This window comes from Hyla sarda, chromosome 2 (genome assembly GCF_029499605.1).
Source record: "Hyla sarda isolate aHylSar1 chromosome 2, aHylSar1.hap1, whole genome shotgun sequence".
NCBI lineage: Eukaryota > Metazoa > Chordata > Amphibia > Anura > Hylidae > Hyla > Hyla sarda.
The window spans coordinates 143162332-143182896 of NC_079190.1; the positions used below are offsets into that span (position 1 = coordinate 143162332).

A 20565-nucleotide genomic window follows, 5' to 3' on the forward strand; every position below is an offset into this window, starting at 1 on the left:
ACAAAACGTGGTGTGAATGCACCCTAATACCTTCCAAAGACAGCGCAACCGTCCTCTGGTTGCATGTGGTATTACAGTTTGGCTCTATTCACTACTGAGCTGCAATACCACACACAACAGAAGGACTGTTTTTTTGAAGAAATCAGCATTTATTTCTTTGTTTTCTAAATCCTGGATAACCCCTTTAATCTTGTGTATTCTGGGCAGAGACTAGTTACAAGTCATGTGCCATAAGGTTATGTCCAAGTATTTTTAATAGATTTGTAAGTGAGGACATAGGAAAAGGTATGGTAGATTTTTCCAATTACAAAAAGAATATACCAGACCAGGGATGGAAAATTATTGTATACTCACCCCTCCTGTCACTCCCAGTCCAGGGTTTAGGAAACCCGAAATAAATTCCATACACTCTGCAATTGGAGGAGGTGTGGTGTCACATCACTAGGGGGCGAGACAGTGACATCATGTCCCTGTCTCAGAAGCAACGCCCGGAAGAGAATGGATAGAGGATAAGATGTATAAACCGGGAATACCCCTTTAAAGTCTGCCTATTTGCTCATGATACATAGATTGATAGTAGTTTTATATTCCTGTCAAATGATGAACTTTGTCCGAGTATCAGATCGGTAGTTCTGTATTAGCCAAGGCTTCAGATGAAATGATTTTAGGAGAGATGATCTGTGACAGCTTCGCACTGAGCCAACAGTATGGACAGGGTAACTTACATGAAAGCAAATTTACATTAAAAAAAAATGTAGTTCTGGTGAAAAACTATTCCCATTGTTTCCTGATGCCAACGTGTGACACCAAGTTACCCTAATAACAGTACTTGCTGCTAACTTCCCAGAAACTAAACTTAAAGGGACCCTGTCAGGCCCAAAACGGCCCCATTATCTGATAGGTCTGCCGGGGTACGCGTGATGTGCACTTATATAACTGTGAGGACGGAGAGCTAGCAATTGCCAGCAAGGAAAATGCTACTTCCCAAACTAGAGCTTCCCATTAATAAATGCTGCATAATAATAATAATACAGTAGAGACATCGACCTGACAAGGTGATTTTTTTTGCATTTATCCAGTAAAATGATATCATCAGAGCGTATGCTGTGGCAGCGGACACACTCGCTTTATTAGGGTGTTTTTGGTCTAAGAATAGAAATAAACTGCACAAAAGGTTTTCACATTTAAACAGACATTTTATTCATTTTTTTGTGGAGAAGAGAGACTGGTGCTTTCAGTGAATCATTGCATAGGGAGCAGACACGTAGCAATATCAATCAGGATGGAGAACATATTCAGGCTTGGCACATGTTTGCACATTGACATCATATTAATAGTAAAAGAATGCACAAGGGCTGACAGGGGGATCTTTACCCAGATTATATATCAAAATAATAGTGATTTTACCTTCACTGAATCTTGCTGCAAAAAAAGAACAACCCCTATTTATTGTGCCAAAATACCTATGTGAATCATACAGGAAGGAACAGTGACAAAGATGAAGTTCCTTCTGCGCTCTGGACACTTTGTTGCTTGTGGAAAATTGTTTATATGTTATGTAGGATTCAGCAGGGGCAGGACGGTTCTGAGGTTCCTTCCAGACATATCCTAAATTACAGTCACTGGTAGAAGCTTTCCCAATACAACATTGTTCAGAGACATAACATCAGCAATATTAAAAGAGTTGTGAATTTTGGATTTATTTTTGTGCCAAGGAATGCATGGAGATATGCCACCTTATACAGCCACAATATGAAATCGTGCACGACCAACACAACAGACTTCACTGGGCGTCATGTAACATAAGCCGCTGAATAACCCAGGCCATACAGTAGAGAGGTCATTTTGTAGTAAAGATGCTTTCCTATTGAGTGTAGTATTCAGATATTGGGAATTAGAGGATGTGTCAGTCCGACAGAGCACGCAGTCGAAAAGAGCTAAAACCTTTGGGGTGAAAAAGACACTGATGCAATTTTTGACATCATTTCAATTTATATTTTTGATACAGTGACCCCCCGACCTACGATGGCCCCGAAATACTATAATTTCAACATACGATTGCCTCTCAGAGGCCATCACATGTTGAAGGCAGCATCAACATACGATGCTTTTGTATGTCGGGGCCATCGCATAAACGGCTATCCGGCAGCGCAGACTGCTTCAGCTGCCACCAGATAGCCGTTTACGGTGCCCCGTGTGGTCCGCTGACGATCACTTACCTGTCCTCGGCGCTCCGTCCCGTCCTCTTTGGGATCCTTTGCATCGCCGGCGCTCTTCATCATCGCCATCACGTCGCTGCGCACGCCGTCCCGTCATTCAATAGGAGCGGCATACGTAATGACGTGATGGCGGCGACTGAGAGCGAGGATGCCGGGGAAGGAGAGGCCTTGCCGGAGCGTCGGGGACACCACGGGGACGCGGCAACAGCGATGGAAGGCGACATCCAGGGCAGCGGTGACGGTCTGAAGCGGCGGGGACACGTCAGTATAACCTTCAATACCAGTGGTCTTCAACCTGCGGACCTCCAGATGTTGCAAAACTACAACTCCCACTGTACAGTTTTTTATTACAGTAGTTTCTCTAGTGCATAAGGGAGCTATGCTGATAACTAACATTACTAAGAGGAAAACCAACAACAGCTGGCGACAATAACCTGATGTGAACATGTTTTTAAAGTCATTTGCCACTAAGACAGCCCCTTTAAAAGGGGTACTCCACTGACCAGCGTTTGGAAATGTTCCGAACGCTGTTTTCGTGCTGGGGGGGGGGGTCGGCCACGCCCCCTCGACATCACGGCCACACCCCCTCAATGCACGTCAATGGGAGGTGGAGTACCCCTTTAAGTAAGATCCCCTATTAGAGCTAAAGGAGAAACATGGCATATCCCTGATCAAGGCATCTGTTGGTGGAGCACATATGGGCAGAACTAATGCAGGCACTCCTTACTTAAAGGGAATTCTCCTTACTTAAAGGGAATTTCAGCTGCTGCAGGCATTCCAAACAGCTGACAGACTAACATAATACACACACAACCTTTATATTTGAGAAAATCACCTTTAAATTATCCAGTCCTGGCAAGCCTCTCCGCTCCTCTCACCTGGACCCAGCATTGCAAAATGTGCAGTCTGTCATTGTTGGAAGAGCGGGTGAGGCATGCCAGCTCAAAACAGTCTCTTTGGACTGGGTGAATAAAGGTGTTTTAAGGTAGTACTAGTGCCCCACATGCCATGTTACTCGGTCAGCTGTTTGGAATGCTTGCAGCAGTGGACATCCCCTTGTAAGTATAACTATTGTTTCAGAAAACTTCACGTCATTGTGACGTCACAAGCTTTGATCGGTAGATTCAGGCTGCTACTATTTCTATTATTAACTGGAAAATAGGGGCTTTTTTGCTTTGTTAGGGTTTTTTTTCCCTCTTGCTCTCATGCAAGAGGCAGGGTGAGTAGTATACAGTTCATAAACCTCCTACTGTTAAGGAATCTCTTCTTCTAATAGTTTAAGGCAGTTGCAATGGTCTCACAGCTGATCCATCTACTGCCTGTCCTGGTTAGTTAAAGGGGTACTCCACCCCTAGACATCTTATCCTCTATCCAATGGGGATAAGAGGTCTCATTGCGGGGGTCCTGCAGCTGGGACCCCCATGATCTCTGTGCAGCACCTGGCGTTCGTTTAGACCGCTGGGTGCGAGGGTCGTGACATCATGGCCATGCCCCCTCAATGCAACTCTATGGGTGGGGGTGACATCATGGCCATGCCCCCTCAATGCAACTCTATGGGTGGGGGTGACATCATGGCCATGCCCCCTCAATACAACTCTATGGGTGGGGGTGTGGCTGCCGCCATGCCCCCTCCTATAGACTTGCATTGAGGGGGTGTAGTGTGATGTCACGAGGGCTGTGGCCATGACGTTGTGACCCCCACTCCAAGCGTTCGGAACAAAATCTTCCTTAGACTGGGGGGGGTGTTGGTCCTTCTGCATTTCTGGATTCAATTTTGTGTTATATTGATATTTGCATTGGGAGGTTTGGTGTTTAGTTGTGTTAGCTTAGAGTTTAGGGAGAGATTAAGGAGAGTTAGTTAAGTCCAGTCCTTGTATTTGTCCACATTAATCTTCAGTTTTATTCCTGACAGCCATCATTATGATTCGTTTGCATCATCCTCCAATCATTCATCATGTCATTCTTGTTACCTTTCAGTATCGATATGTACTTGTAAGTTTTGCTTACTACTGCTTGTCATTCCACAGCTCTCCTGTAATGAGTACTGAGAGCCACAGTAACAACCTAGGAAAAGCCACTGTAGGTGAAGCTGAGATCTGCCATTCAGTAACCAGTCTGCGCTGTTACACCTACAGCACTCTGCTTGGTTCTGCCCATATCAGTAAAAGAGCCAAACTGAGGTGGTGTCAGATTCATGGACCGCAATTTAGAATTTCTGACCTGTCACTATGTCATGTCCGAAGATTTCTGAAACAGCAAAAACTGTTCTGGAGACAGATATTGTCCAAGTGCATTTATTTTATAAGTACTTAAAATATTGCCTACTGTTTAAAAGCAATAAGGTGTATGTTATAAAGCAAGTGCAGGGATCCCTACCGCAAGGCCATGTAACAAATGATCTGGTTTGGGGAAAAGGCTCAATTGTAACTTCTTTTCTTTCACACACATTTTCAAAACATTATGTTAAAAAAAAGGTAACATAACCAGATATCCTGAATATAATAATAAAAACAAGAGCTGAATCCTTGAATCCCAAACTGAAGGTTTTAGAGACAAGATGCCCAAAAATGTCTTATTCAGTTCTAGTGATGCTAATTCCAGCCTTGAAGGCACATTTTATCATAAAAATAAACAGACTCATTTAAAGCAGTACTCTGGTGGAAATTTTTTTTTTCAACTGGTGCCAGAAAGAATTTGTAAATTACTTCTATTTACAAATGTTATCCTTCCAGTACTCCACAGGAGATTAAGTTGTTCTTTTTAGTCTGACCACAGTGCTCTCTGCTGACACCTCTGTCCATGTCAGGAACTGTCCAGAGTAGGAGAGGATTGCTATGGGGATTTGCTCCTGCTCTGGATAGTTCCTGACATGAACAGAGGTGTCAGCAGAGAGCACTGTGGTCAAATATAAAAGAAATTCAAAAAGAAAAGAACTTCCTCTGGAGCATACAGCAGCTGATAAGTACTGGAAGGATTAAGATTTTTAAATAAAAGTAATTTACAAATTGTTTACCTTTCACGCACCAGTTGATTTAAAAAAAAAAAATGTTTTCCACCAGAGTACCCCTTTAAAAGTTGAACCTATTGAACTACATGATGTTTTTCTAGACTAATAGATATATGAATAGATCAATAGACAGATGGGTAGAGAGATGCTGTGGGTATATGATAACAAGGAGCAATTGCACGTGTTGGCAACAATGACAGTGAGTAGATATGACATTTAACATATATAACTTTGTATTGTTGAACCTGGATCTTTTTAAAAAGTTCTGCATGACACTAAAAGGGGAAAAAATATATTTTCCCAATCAATTACTTCCCCCTTACATTGGGTCCTTCTAGATTTTAGAATAAAATTCTCAATTCCTCCATATCCAAGAAGAAACTAAGAATATATCTCTATCTAGCTATCTATCTATATATATATATATATCCACAATGTGTGTCACAAGATTGAGATGGGTTTACCAGATTTATGTAGATGAAATATGTAATATATTCCACGGGTGGAACATAAAAACTTCCCAGCGCACTTAGACCCTCTTGTACAATACGTTTAGAAGACTTAAGACCTCTTCTTCCTTCTAATTCAGGAAGTTATTTTCTGCCTTGAAACAGCCACAGTAATGATGCAGCATGGTTGCTGGTCACTTACTGGTTGCTGTATACTCTTAGTTTTTGTTACACTTGTCATTCCTCCAGTTCCCAGAATAAGCTGCAGAAACTGAGCAAGAAAGAGTTCCTACTTAAAAGATTGCCCAGGCTGCTGTAATCACAGGACTTTGTTAGCAGGTTCTCTCTACAGTTGCACAGACAGCTTGTGGCTCCATGTCTGGGTAAGATATTCACTTTAGCTGTCTCACTCCTAAATCAGTAGGGAGGAGGTTAGAGTTACCACAATTCAGATCTCCAATTTCTCTGCCCAGTATTAAAATTAATAGAATGTGCAACCTGCAAGTGAATGAAGCCTCTCAGCAGCAGAGGGCACTTATATTTTAGTTTCAGATTAAAAACTTGAATTCAATGGAGGTACACTTTAATCATTGTTCAATAAAAATGATATATTACAATCATATTCCATTATTCATTATATTAGCACCTAGACCTTGAACCAATGGGGTAATGTTTCTCCTTCAGGAGAGTGCCATAAAGACATGTGGAGACTAATAGGCCATTCATGCTCCACTGGGAATTTTGGGGAAAAAAAAGGATATGCAAAGCAGATCTCTGACATCACTTTTTGAAGGTAGCTTTCCCTTCAATACAGTGATTGACACCTTTAAAAAGCCATAGAACATGACTGGGTATTTAATTAGCCAAGCCAGTCTCTTAAATGGTGTAAATCATGTTCCAGAATTTGAAAAATGAAAAAAAAAAAAAAAAAAAAAAGGTCTGATCAATTTATTGTTTTGGTCTAGTGTTTTTATATTATATTTGTCCTAAAATATTAAACGTTGCCATTCTTGCACTCATCCTAAACCCTTTTTGGTTTCTATTCTTGGAAATTGTGGCCTGAAGACCGAAAGGATTATACAAAAATGACAGGTGAATGTGTAAGGAAGTACATTACACATTTCCCTAGAATTTTACTATAGAGATAAAAATGAAAACAAATGTGGACATTACTTTCAGTTTAACATATGGTATATTGACCAGTGCATGAGAAGTGAATGCATATATATATATATATATATATATATATATATCATATCTAAAAGGCATTCAATGTGTGGAAACAATAAAAATCACATCCCTTTGCATGCACAGTTTTGTGTGCAGTGCAGCCACAGATATATCATCAACTGGATCACGATAGACACTGACATCCCAAGATGCCAAAAATAACAATTTACAGTCATTTAATGTCAAAACCTTGGCACACTCACATACATATTTAAAAAATTGCTTAAAGGGGTACTCTGTTACCTTGCTGTCGGAGCTTTGCTTTCCAGCATCTGGAAGTTATTGTTCCGAACTATGTGTGTGCAGGCTGCCGTGTTCAGGGCCGCCCCTTGTGACCTCACACCCGCCCCCTCAAAGAAAGTGTATGGGAAGGGGGCACGACGGCGATTGGGGTTTAAAGGTGTACTTTCGAATGCTGGAGCCGGCGTCGCGTGACGTCATAGCCTTGCCTCCTCATGGCGTCACGCCCCCTCCCATAGACTTGCACTGAGGGGGCGTGACATCATGAGGGGGCGGGGCTATAATGTCACGAGCTCCTGGCACCAGCTCCAGCATTCGGAACAGAGTACCCCTTTAATACCACATACAATCTGAGGAAAGAGACAGGTGTGATGCTGTTTTTGGAAGAAAGCAGCAATGTTTTTCTTATCCTGAATAACTCCTGTAAATGCGAATGTAAGGGATCAGTAAAAAAAAAAAAAACGAACAAAAAGAAAACAAAAAAAAAAATGGTGTTCAAAACATGGGCTTTAAGAAAACCAGTGCTCTAGATAGACCGCAATAACACAGAAATCAGCACATCTTGTGTACTCGTTCATAAGTAGCAATGCTAAAGCTGAAATAAAAACATATGTGAATGTTCATAGTACAACTATGGCATCATCCCATCACAAAACATCATGTAGTGATCGCTTTATAAAAACTCTACACGTGTAACAAATGTCAGTAGAATCAATGGCAGGCACAAAGAAAAATCCGTAAGTTCTTCGAGACACTTCACATGAGAAGTGTGAATATGATGCTCTTTGGGAAACATTCATTTTCAAGTATTATTACTCTCCTGATCTCGGTGTTCTACAAGGACACTACCAACAAGTGATATAAAATAGCTTCTCGCTGAGTGGCGATTTCCAGTAACAGCTCTTATGTGAACACAATGTTATGAAATCACTTTCCCTTTTCTTCAATTCCGTCTATTATCACTAGATTTTTTATGAACGGATATTATGGAGGCATTTTCTTTCATATTTCAGATGGTGTTTAGCTGTTCCTTATTATTAACAGTGTCTACAGGCTACTTCAGCCATAATGGAACTGTGCCCAGAAAGAGCCCCCACACCCTCAAAGAGGCCATGAAGCATGCACTGTAATGCGCAGTCCTCCTCCAGAGCATGCATCATTTTTGGTTTTGAGGAAACAGCATATGCTGAATGCTGGAGAAGCACTAGCTTGGTCTTTTATTGCTTACTTCCCGCCTTTGTTTTGTTGTTTGGGCTACAGCTAACATCCTTAAGCAAAAGTTCACAGTCTGTCAGCACTTGAACTGGCACGTATTTCCTCATTTGTTCCACCATCTTTTGATAAGCTGATTTTTTTTGTTCCAAAGATCGGATAACATTTCTCATTTTGTTTTCTCTGGATAAAGCGTTTTCAATATTGGCTTCCAAACCCTGAATCTTGGTGTGGGCTACCTGTTATGAAAAAGGGAAGATAGGGGTTGGTTTAGCAATTTAATAAAAAGCGGCAAATATTTAGGCCGGCATTTATCATTGTAGATGTAAGTGAAGCATTTATCATTGTAGGTGTAAGTGAAGCATTTATCATTGTAGGTGTAAGTGAAGCATTTATCATTGTAGATGTAAGTGAAGCATTTATCATTGTAGGTGTAAGTGAAGCATTTATCATTGTAGGTGTAAGTGAAGCATTTATCATTGTAGGTGTAAGTGAAGCATTTATCATTGTAGGTGTAAGTGAAGCATTTATCATTGTAGGTGTAAGTGAAGCATTTATCATTGTAGGTGTAAGTGAAGCATTTTTTTTACACTTTTTTTGTGTGCTGGTAATGTGTAGGAGCAGCACATTTATTAACTGGTTAAAGAACATTTGATACATTTTGTGCAGGTCACATTTTCTGAAATTTCTCTCTTCACATACACCAAAAAGCTAAGCTAAGTCTGGGCTGGTGTAGTTTTAGAGACTTTTTAGTGGCTTTGCGCCTTTTTTGCACCTTTTCACAGAAAGGCGCAGTTCATAAAACCCTTCCATATCATCTGTATTGCCAAAATCAGTGAATTGTAACTCAAAATCAGCAGAAATGTGTTAACCAAAAGGCGCAAAAAGGGACAAATAAACCCTGCTTGCGCCTTTTTTTAGACACAAAAAGCAGTTTAAAGACAATGATAAACGTCGGCCTTAATGTATAAATAACATAGCTAATGGGCTACGTGTACATGAAAACTAAAGGAAATGTATCACCTAGTTTACTTTTTATAATGGTTTAAATCAGATAATGAAACACATTTTTTTTTTTTTTTTCTCATAGATTTTTTTCATTCAATTTTCTGTACCTGACTGTGGGGGCAGCCATCCTGTCTGATATGCTTTACAGCAGCTTTGTGGCCTAGAGGAACCTATAGCCTTGAATTGATGCACTTATTTCTTTGGAAGAGTTTTCTAGTCATGCTTTGTAACCTGTGCAGGGAGAGGGAGGAGGGGAGCTGCAACCCTCAACTATAGGAAATAATGTATTTCCTGTCGAAAATCTTCAGTGGAAAATAAGCAGTGGAACCACATGTAAAATTATGCAGACTTCAATGCAGATTTGTGTGGATTTGTGGCTGTGAATAGAGTAGTGGACATGCAAATGCTAAAAAGAAAGTCCTATGTATTTTAAACCCACAGTTTGGATCAGGACTTGACTGAAGTATAAGCAATGGTAAATACCAAACACTTCAGGGACACTAAATAATTATAGGATAAAAAAATATACACGTGACTATTACTCACTGTGAACAAGACTATGTTATCCCTTACTCCACATCCCTGGACACTGTTTTACTGTTTATTAATGTACCTGTAACTTTTCCAGGAGATCCATGTTCTGCCTCTTCAGCTGGTTGTTTGCCTTCTCAAGCTTCTGGAAAGCCTCTGTGTCATCAGATGGATTCGATGTTTCCAGAATTTCATCATTAATTACATGATATTCAACCTCATAAGCATGGAGCTGCTTAGAGATGTCCATCTCAAATACCTGAAAGAGAAAAATCATAATAGGTGACAAATCCCAGAAATTACTCACACAAAGCAGTGAAATTGTCCCCTCTAATATACTGAGGACACCTTGAGTGACATGTCTATTCCCAAGTCTAACCAGAACATGCCTAGCCCGGGTTCCCTATCCCTCTTCTATATTATATGGTGGTGCCTTGAAAGAGTACCTTTATAATTATATTTAAATAAGTAACTACTATTGTCTCCATCTACCAAATCCCTTGCACTAACTGCAAGGGTTAATAATTCCCCTTCTTGGTTAAATATTTGTTATTATTGACTCTTGAATCTCCTGTTAGGTAGACGGGGGTTAATATGATAACAATAAAGAAAAAAGTTTTTATCAGTATATATATCTATCATCCGGTATAAGACTATATGAGCCATAAACACTAAGCAGTGTAGAATCCGGCCGGCACTAGGATACCACGCTGTGTGAGAGCGGGGCATTGCCCAATGGCGTGTTATGCCGGCGGCAGGATATTACGTCAGACGCCGGCGCCCAAAGTTAGAGCAAAGTGTAGCTGTAATCAACACACAGCTCCCCACCACTACGGGTAAGCGCTCCGAACGTGGTTATCTGAGGACCGGCAGCATTCACCGTGAGTAGCCGCATAGCGGCATGGTGTGCAGTGGTTTCTTTTTACAGGTATTCTTAGGACAAACAGTGAAAGGGCACTTCTTTATTTTTACAGGTAAACGAGTGGATCTCCTGTGGCCATGAGTTGAATGCCATGTACTGATACTACCACTCAAATTTAGATAGTATATACAGCCCTGTTCCTTTGTCTTCTTTTTATAGGTACCGGAGACCACTGCTGGAGCTGCAAAAGGGGGCGATCTGAAAAGAAAAGGGGAAAAATCCCCCGATATGTACCCCTCTAATTGTGGACCACACAAAACCAGGTATTAATGAGATATTTGATGAGAGGCTTTTTGTATAACATAATATAAGCTCTCACACCATGATATTTATGTTTTAATAAGAACCTCTTCTATCTCTGAGTTTACTTATCTGAGTGACAATCCCCTGATGATGCCAGTTAAAATTGGTTGAAATGCGTTGGGTATTATGTTGTGACGTATTGAGGGTGATGCTAGTCAGTATCACTCCAGGAGTAATCCACAGATATCCATGAAATATCAATGTTTGGGTGATTGCATCTTTTAAAATAATTATATCTATCAATTTTTTCTTGAGTTGGTGTTGGTCAATTTGAGCACTGGATTAATTTTGCTGAAATTTTATCTGGTGAACAAAAGTTAAAGGGGTATTCCGCCCCTAGACATCTTATCCCCTATCCAAAGGATAGGGGATAAGATGTCAGATCGCCGCAGTCCCGCTGCTGGGGACCCCTGGGATCCCCGCAGCGGCACTGCGCTATCATTACAGCACAGAGCGAGTGCGCTCTGCACGTAATGATGGGCGGTACAGGGGACGGAGCATCGTTACGTCACGGCTCCGCCCCTCATGATGTCACGGCCCGCCACTTTCAATACAAGTCTATGGGAGGGGGCGCGGCGGTCGTCATGCCCCCTGCCATAGACTTTCATTAAGGGGACGGGCCGTGATGTCACGAGGGGCGGCGCCATGGCGTCACACTGCTCCGTTCCCCGTATCGCCTGTCATTATGCACAGAGTGAACTCGCTCTGTGCTGTAATGATAGCGCGGTGCCGCAGTGGGGATCCCGGGGATCCCCAGCAGGGGGACCACAGCGATCTGACATCTTATCCCCTATCCTTTGGATAGGGGATAAGATGTCTAGGGGTGGAGTACCCCTTTAAGTTTTAGGTACCTCCCCTTTTCAAATAGCCTATTTGAGTTCTTTGATTATTTTTTATGCTGGGAGATGAAGGATCCCTTGTAGATTCTGTAATATTGAGAAAGCTTTGATTTAAATTGTTCTCTGCCTCAGAAATAATCTGCATATAATGGTGGAGGAGGATGAGGAAAAAGCCAATCTATTAAATGCATTCTTCTCTACTGTGTTTACACAGGAAAATCCAATGACAAATGACATGAGTGGGTATAATAATAATAATATTTATTTATATAGTGCCAACATATTCTGCAGCCCTATGCAATTTGGGGAGGGGGGGGGGGGGGTTACTTAAATCCACAATTCTATAATGTATGATTGTCTGCTTATTGTTGAAACAATAGGATCGAGAGCACTGTTACAGCTTGCAGGGACATCTATGAGAGATAATGTTTTATTATCAAATTTCATCTGTCTAAACAAATCACTGGGTGTAGCCGGACCCTTACTCAGACATATTGCCCAGCTTCAATATATTTAACTCCTTCTAGACAGCCCACTGTAAATATAACAGTACGGATGGGACTTTTTTTTACATGCTTTTTAAAATAATAATTTTCCTGTCCGTAAAAAAAAAAAACTGTACAAAGGAAAAGTTGACCAGTTGCCCATAGCAACCAATCACATTGTCCTTCTGCAAGTACCGTTAGACATGAAACAAGGTTGGTGCCAGTCATGTTCATGTCCAATAGCTGCATGATGTTGCCACAACATCATGCAGCTATTGGACATCATGAGCGGGGTTAGATTCACCCGCATGTGATGATTGTGACTGGCACCTACCCTTTCTCATTTTGAAAGGTATACTTATGAAACTTACAAGGGGCAGATGTAAGTAAGTATCGGGGAGCAGAACAGGTAGGACCTTTTCTGCTCCTAGGAGAACCACTTTATGGGCTAATGCAACAGTTTATCACTGTCACACACAATATGGTATATGTAATGTTGGAAAGTTCCTCCTGGCACTTATTTTTACCCTATCAGACAACTGAACATTTTTTTTTCTATAAAGTACCGGAGATAAAATATATGGATAACGGGCCTTATAGCAGCTTTGCATGTTAAAGCAGTATTAATTACCTGGATTATAATTTTGTCCATAGTGTCCTTTGTCATATCAGGAATATTGACCTTCAGAAAATCCACTATACTCTCAAAACTGTCACATGCCATGATACATTCTTTATTATTACTGAGAAAACTAAGTGCCACTTTGAAAATGACTTCAGTTCCTTGTACAAAAATCATATCTGTGAAGAGAAGATGCATGATATACACAATGCCACATACTTATACATGACAGACACAAGAACACTGAGGTGATATACAACCTACAGGAAACCATTGCTTGTACAGACTACCATGAATATTAACCTCCCTGGCGGTATGATTAGGTGTGGAAATTTGTACCAAAAGCGGTACAATGTTTTGCATTGAAATTTCACATCTCCCCCCTCCCTCGTCACATTCTCCCCCCCTCCCTCGTCACATTCTCCCCCCCTCCCTCGTCACATTCTCCCCCCCTCCCTCGTCACATTCTCCCCCCCTCCTCCTTCGTCACATTCCCCCTCCTCCATGTCACATTCCCCCTCCTCCATGTCACATCCCCCCTCCTCCATGTCACATCCCCCCTCCTCCATGTCACATCCCCCCTCCTCCATGTCACATCCCCCCTCCTCCATGTCACATCCCCCCTCCTCCATGTCACATCCCCCCTCCTCCATGTCACATTCCCCCTCCTCCATGTCACATCCCCCCTCCTCCATGTCACATTCCCCCTCCTCCATGTCACATTCTCCCCCCCCCCTTGTCACATCCCCCCTCCTCCATGTCACATTCTCCCCCCCCCCTTGTCACATTCCACCTCCTCCATGTCACATTCCCCCTCCTCCATGTCACATTACCCCTCCTCCATGTCACATTCTCCCTCCTCCATGTCACATTCCCCCCTTTGTCACATTCTTCCTCCCTCCATGTCACACCCCCCCCCCCCCTTATCACATCCCCCCAACTATCACATTCCCCTCCCCCATGTCACATTCTTCCCCCCTTGTCACCTTGTCCTGCAGTAACACACACTGGGTTTGCCGGGCAGATTTCAAACCTAGTGTATTTGCTGCAGAACAAGTCCTTTCCCCTTCAGCCAATCACTGGCTTGACACCACTGCGGCCTGTGATTGGCTGAAAAGGGAAAGGTCCTGTAAGATGAATAGTGAAGAGAGCAGGGACCGGAGCGCACGGCGGGGAACGGCATCTGCAGGGACCGGGAGTAGGTGAGCAGAAGGCTTTTTTTATTTTTCTTTTGCAGTTAGCTCAGTGTTTTTCTACCAGGGGGCCTCCAGCTGTTGTGAAACTACTACTCCCAGCATGCCCGGACAGCCTTTGGCTGTTCGGGCATGCTGAGAGTTTTAGTTTTGCAACATCTGGAGGCCCCCTGGTTGAGAAACACTGACTTTTAGTATTTGTCTTTACCTGCTCTGAGCCGACCCGAGCAGATAATTGCATGTTTTCCCGGGGGGCCGTATCGCTATATCGCATTGCTTTTGCGATATATCGTGCAGCCCAGCCGGCAACTCTGCAATTCTACCCAGAGCGTGACTCGGGGTTACCGATCCTGGCAGGGAAAATTAACCCTGAGTCGTGGGCGGGATAACCGCTAAGAAGGTTAATAGTGTGGCACCCATCAGGAGACCATGTTGTAGCTTGGGGCAGGAAACAGAAGTGGCTGTATGTTGGTTGGAGTAAGGAAGATCACATGGCAAAAACAGTGTTGTTTATAAAACGGAAACCATGCTAATAAGATTTTCCCACTCACAAAAAAACTGTTTTACTCTGAATGTCCTATTGAAATCAATGGGGGTTTCATAGCTGGCCCCCCACACTGACCATTGCTCATAGGAATCCACAGTGCAGCGCTGCACATGCTCAATATTTTTGCTCATGTGCACACGCCCTTATTCATTGTCAGCAGAATATAAATCAGCACTGGAATATGAAGCTGTAAGTTACAAGGTAAAATACTCAATGAGAAGACACTAAGGGAGTAACTTAAAGGGGTACTCCGGTGAAAACCTTTTTTCTTTTAAATCAACTGGTGGCAGAAAGTTAACATATTTGTAAATTACTTCTATTAAAAAATCTTAATCCTTCCTGTACTTATTAGCTGCTTAATACTACAGAGGAAATTCTTTTCTTTTTGGAATGCTCTCTGATGACATCACGAGCACAGTTCTCTCTGCTGATGCTATTATAATAATAATAACGCTTTATTTATTGTTGTCCTTAGTGGGATTTGAACCCAAGTCCCCTGCACTGCAAGGCAGCAGTGCTAACCACTGAGCCACCATGCTGCCCTTAGCATACATCTGCTATGCATGGTTGCTAAAATAGACAGAGATGTCAGCAGAGAGCACTGTGCTCGTGATGTCATCAGTGTTCCAAAAAGAAAGGAATTTCCTTTGTAGCATTCAGCAGCTAAAAAGTACTGGAAGGATTAAGATTTTTTAATAGAAGTAATTTACAAATATGTTTAACTTTCTGCCACCAGTTGATTTAAAAGAAAAAAAGGTTTTCACTGGTGTACCCCTTTAAGACATTATTTACATCCTAACGAGGACATTGGGGGGCATTTATCAATGTTTGCTTATGTATTCATTTTTTTATTATCTTTTTCTTACAATTTGTTTTGCTTATGTGCCACTTTTTTTTTTTTTTGCTTAGGGCACTGCACAATTAAAAAGTTTCACAAAAAATAGAGTAGTCGCACATCCGACTTTTTTGCGACAATTTTAAGCAAAAAAAAAAAAAAAATACTAAATGCTTTGATAAATGTTCCGCATAGTGGCTACTCAATGACAGGTATCAGCATCAGGGGAAATAAAGATTACAAAAAAAAAAAACTCCAAAAAACTGAATTTAAAGGGGTTCTCCGGTGCTTACACATCTTTTCCCCTATCCAAAGGATAGGGGATAAGATGCCTGATCGCGGGAGTCCCGCCGCTGGGGACCCCCGGGATCATGCACGCGGCACCCCGTGTGTAATCAGTCCCCGGAGCGTGTTCCCGTATGCGGTTTCCCGACCGCAGGCAAAAACGTGGTCGACCGCGTTTTTGCCTACGGTAGGGAAACCGCATATGGCCGAAAACACAGCAGACCGGAGGCTGCAGTTCACTCCAGTCGGCTCATAGACATGCATTAAATATGGTTCTCGTACACGGCTGAGTGCGGGCGCCGCGATTAAGCCCCGCCCCCCTCCTCCCAGCCGTATACGGCAACCGTAAGTACAAAACGTAGTGTGAACCCAGCCTTAGACAGTATTATAAAACATACATACTACTTGGAAAGCGTGCATAGCATAGCATCACATCTACTCTCTTGTGAATGCTTTCCACACAATTTTAGAATATGATTTTACCAAAAACTCTGGCAACAAATCCTAGAGGAAACTGTGAGGCAAATAATGTCAGGAACCAGGGAGCAGCATAAAGGCTTGGGCTGATCTCATTCTCTTCCAGATGGTTGTAAAGATCTCTGTGATAGTCATGCAGAAGGCGTGAAAGTTGGTACATTTGTATCTACAGAAAAAAAATAAAACAGATACATTAAAATAATTTATAAGGGAAGGAAAGACTTAGGGTCTATTCACACGTACAGTATTCAGTGCAGATTTGATGCGCAGGATTAGAATCTGTGTTCAGTCATTCAGTTTACAATGAAATCTTACATCAAATCTGCGCAGAATACTGTACGTGTGAATAGACCATTAAGGAAGAATATAACAGGTCTTATGTATATTAAAGTAAGGCTGCTTTCACACTATGAAATGTATCCGCTTGAAAGATCTGTTCAATGTTCCGTTATAAAAACCCGGAAAATCGTCCGTTAAACTACAGTTACAAAATCCCATACGGCCGTTCGAAAATCCCATTATAGTCTACGGGGTTTTTACATTTTCCGTTTTAACCTGTTATGAATAATGGACATTATTTTGTGACGGGAGAATGAACGGAAGAAATAGAGCACGCACTATTTCTCCCGTTACTTTCTTCCGTCACAAAATAAAGTCCGTTATTAATAACGGGCTATAACGGGTTAAAACGGATAATGTAAATATCCCATAGACTATATTGATATTTTCTAATGGCTGATTTTCAGGGTTTTTATAAAAGGACATTGGACGGATCTTTAAAACGGATATAGTGTGAAAGCAGCCTGAGCTGCATTGTTATTTAAATACAGGCTACATTGCAGGAGAATATCCTTTAAAGGAGATCTATAGTGCAAAATAACTTATCCCCGCTCCGAAGCATGGGGGATAAGTTATAGATCGCGGGGGGTCCGAGCGCTTGGCTCCCCCGCGATCTTTGGTATGGGGCCACGGCAATATACAGGAAAGGGGGCGTTCCGTCCCCGCATGACGCGGCGGCCGACACCCCCCCTCCATGAATCCCATAGAGATACATGGAGGGGAGTGTCTGCCGTGGCTTTCTGCTGGGGACGAAACTTCACTTCCGGCAGACTGCCGCGGCCCCATCCAGGAGATCCCGGGGGGCCCAAACGCTCGGACCCCCCGCGATCTATAACTTATCCCCTATCCTTTGGATAGGGAATAAGTTATTTTGCGCTGGAGTACTCCTTTAAGTCTACAGCAATATTTAGTGTGTAAAAGAAACACCCTACATAAACCGAACTTTTTGTCTCTTTTGCATATGATGAAAAATGTTCATAACAAGGCTCTAGGACTACAAGGTCCACTCTCTATGTCAGTGTTTCCCAACCAGGGTGCCTCCAGCTGTTGCAAAACTACAACTCCCAGCATGCCTGGACAGCCTTCGGCTGTCCAGGCATGCTGGGAGTTGTTGTTTTGCAACAGCTGGAGCCACCCTGGTTGGGAAACACTGCTCTATCTGCACTTTGGTTATCTATTTTTGAGAGCTCATGGCTTTCATATGACCTGTGTGCACAAAAGCAGCACAGTTTATGATGCAAATGGAACTGGACATGTTGGGCTCCGAAATAATTTCCTCTGAAATCTCAAGGAACCCCTGTTTTGATACTGCTTAAGAACTGCTGGCTTTAGGGTTAGTGCTCCTTTAAAAGAGGACATATTTAGGTAACATGAACAGGAAAATACCTGAAGGGAGATCATATCTGGGCGATACTGCTTCCGGAATGCAAGGTCATACATAAGAAATTTTAGCATCTCAAAGGCTTGAGGTTCACTCATATGTAGTAAAAGTACTCCAGCCACAAAACTGATCCCCTGGCAATAGCCAACTTCCTTGTCAAGCAAAGAATACGCTTTAAGAAGGTTATACAGAGAAAGCTGTCCGGCTCCAAGCTGGGCAGAGAAGTAAGGGTGAGTTGGAAAAGTCCTACCTGTAAAATTAATTATTTTTTAAAAGTTTAGATTAATAAACACCAACATCAGTCATACATTTAGATACTCTATCCAATGCTAATATTATAGAATACAATGACTAAATGAGACTTAACCCCTTAAGGACTGAGCCCTTTTTCACCTTAAGGACGGAGCCCTTTTTTGCACATCTGACCACTGTCACTTTAAGCATTAATAACTCTGGAATGCTTTTACCTTTCATTCTGATTCCGAGACAGTTTTTTCGTGACATATTCTACTTTATGTTAGTGGTAAAATTTCGTCGATACTTGCATCATTTCTTGGTAAAAAAATGTAAAAATTTGATGAAAAATTAAAAAATTTAGCATTTTTTGTACTTTGAAGCTCTCTGCTTATAAGGTAAATGGATATTCCAAATAAATGATATATTGATTCACATACACAATATGTCTACTTTATGTTTGCATCATAAAGTTGACATGTTTTTACTTTTGGAAGACATCAGAGCGCTTCAAAGTTCAGCAGCAATTTTTCACAGAATTTTCAAAATCGGAATTTTTCAAAGACCAGTTAATTTTTGAAGTGGATTTGAGCTGCCTTCATATTAGAAATACCCGATATATGACCCAATTATAAAAACTGCACCCCTCAAAGTATTCAAAATGACATTCAGTAAGTGTGCTAACCCTTTAGGTGTTTCACAGGAATAGCAGCAAAGTGAAGGAGAAAACTGGCATGTTCTTGTAGACTCAGTTTTTTTATTTTTACAAGGGGTAAAAGGGGAGAAAACTTCCTAAAATGTGTAACCCAATTTCTCTCGAGTAAGGAAATACCTCATATGTGGATGTAAAGTGCTCTGTGGATGTACTAGAGGGCTCAGAAGGGAAGGAGTGACAATGGGATTTTGAAAAGTGAGTTTTCTGAAATGTTTTTTGGGGGGCATGTCACATTTAGGAAACATTTACACCCCACTGGCGTTTGACAGATCTTTGGAACAGTGAGCTGTGCAAATGAAAAATAAAATTTTTCATTTTTACGGACCACTGTTCCAAAAATCTGTCAAGACACCTGTGGGGTGTAAATGCTCACTGTACCCCTTATTACATTCTGTAAGGGGTGTAGTTTCCCAAATGGGGTCACTTGGGGGGGTCCATTGTTCTGGCACTATGGGGGCTTTGTAAAGCCTTCAATTCAAAACACATTCTCTCTCCAAAAGCCCAATGGCGCTCCTTCTCTTCTGAGCTTTGTAATTCGCCCACAGAGCACTTTATATCCACATAGGAAAAAAGTCCCCCATAATTTGTAACCCCATTTCATATTACCCCTTTTGAAAATGAAAAATTTGGGCTAACACCAGCATTTTAGTGAAAAAAATAAAAAAAAATCATTTTCACGTCCAACTTTAACGAAAATTCTTCAAACACCTGTGGGGTCTTTTTTTCTTTTTACTTCTTGTGAAAATGTATGGGGCAACATCAGCATGTTAGTGTAAAAAATGTAATTTAATTTCTCCCGAGAACGGAAATACCCCATATGTGGCCCTAAACTGTTGCCTTGAAATACGACAGGGCTCTGAAGTGAGAGCGCCATGCGCATTTGAGGCTTAAGTAAGGGATTTGCATAGAGACGGACCCAGATGCAAGAATTACCCTATAGCAGTGTTTCCCCAAACAGGGTGCCTCCATCTGTTGCAAAACTCCCAGCATGCCTGGACATTCAATGGCTGTCCGGCCCCACTGGGAGTTGTTTTGCAACAGCTGGAGGCTCCTTTTTAGAAACCGTGCCGTACCAGACGTTTCTCATTTTTATTGGGGGGGGAGGGGGGCAAATGTGTAGAGGGTATGTGTTAGTGTTTTACCCTTTATTTTGTGTAGGTGGAGTGTAGTGTTTTTAGGGTACATTCACACAGGCGGGGGTTCACAGAGAGTTTCCCGCTGGGAGTTTGAGCTGTAGCGGAAAATTTGCTGCATCTTAAACTTGCAGCGAAAAACTCACTGTAAACCCCCGCACGTGTGAATGTACCCTGGAGGCAAACCACCAGCTGTTGCAAAATTACAACTCCCAGCATGCCCTTTGGCTGTCTGTGCATGCTAGGGGTTGCAGTTATGCAACACCTGGAGGCACACTGGTTGCAAAACACTGAGAGTTTGTTACTTAAAGGGGTACTCCGCCCCTAGACATCTTATCCCATATCCAAGGATAGGGGAT

At 42.0% G+C, this 20565-nt stretch overlaps 1 protein-coding gene and 1 long non-coding RNA gene across 5 annotated transcripts in view; one reads left to right on the top strand and one right to left on the bottom strand.

Annotated features, from left to right (window-relative positions):
• The window catches only part of LOC130355423 (uncharacterized), a 45973-nt gene that overhangs the window by 9571 nt on the left and 15837 nt on the right, over positions 1–20565 (top strand). The window contains exon 2 of the long non-coding RNA XR_008888518.1: positions 10978–11081. This is a non-coding gene — a long non-coding RNA (uncharacterized LOC130355423). The remainder of the gene's footprint in view (positions 1–10977; positions 11082–20565) is intronic.
• The window catches only part of TBC1D4 (TBC1 domain family member 4), a 169428-nt gene continuing 150046 nt past the window's right edge, over positions 1184–20565 (bottom strand). For all 4 annotated transcript variants that reach the window (XM_056555517.1, XM_056555519.1, XM_056555521.1 and 1 more), the window contains 5 exons: positions 18130–18374; positions 16411–16570; positions 13077–13246; positions 9979–10155; positions 1184–8596 (listed from right to left, as the gene is read on the bottom strand). In XM_056555517.1, coding sequence (XP_056411492.1) covers positions 8363–8596; positions 9979–10155; positions 13077–13246; positions 16411–16570; positions 18130–18374 — 986 coding nt within the window. In that variant the 3' untranslated portion in view covers positions 1184–8362. The remainder of the gene's footprint in view (positions 8597–9978; positions 10156–13076; positions 13247–16410; positions 16571–18129; positions 18375–20565) is intronic.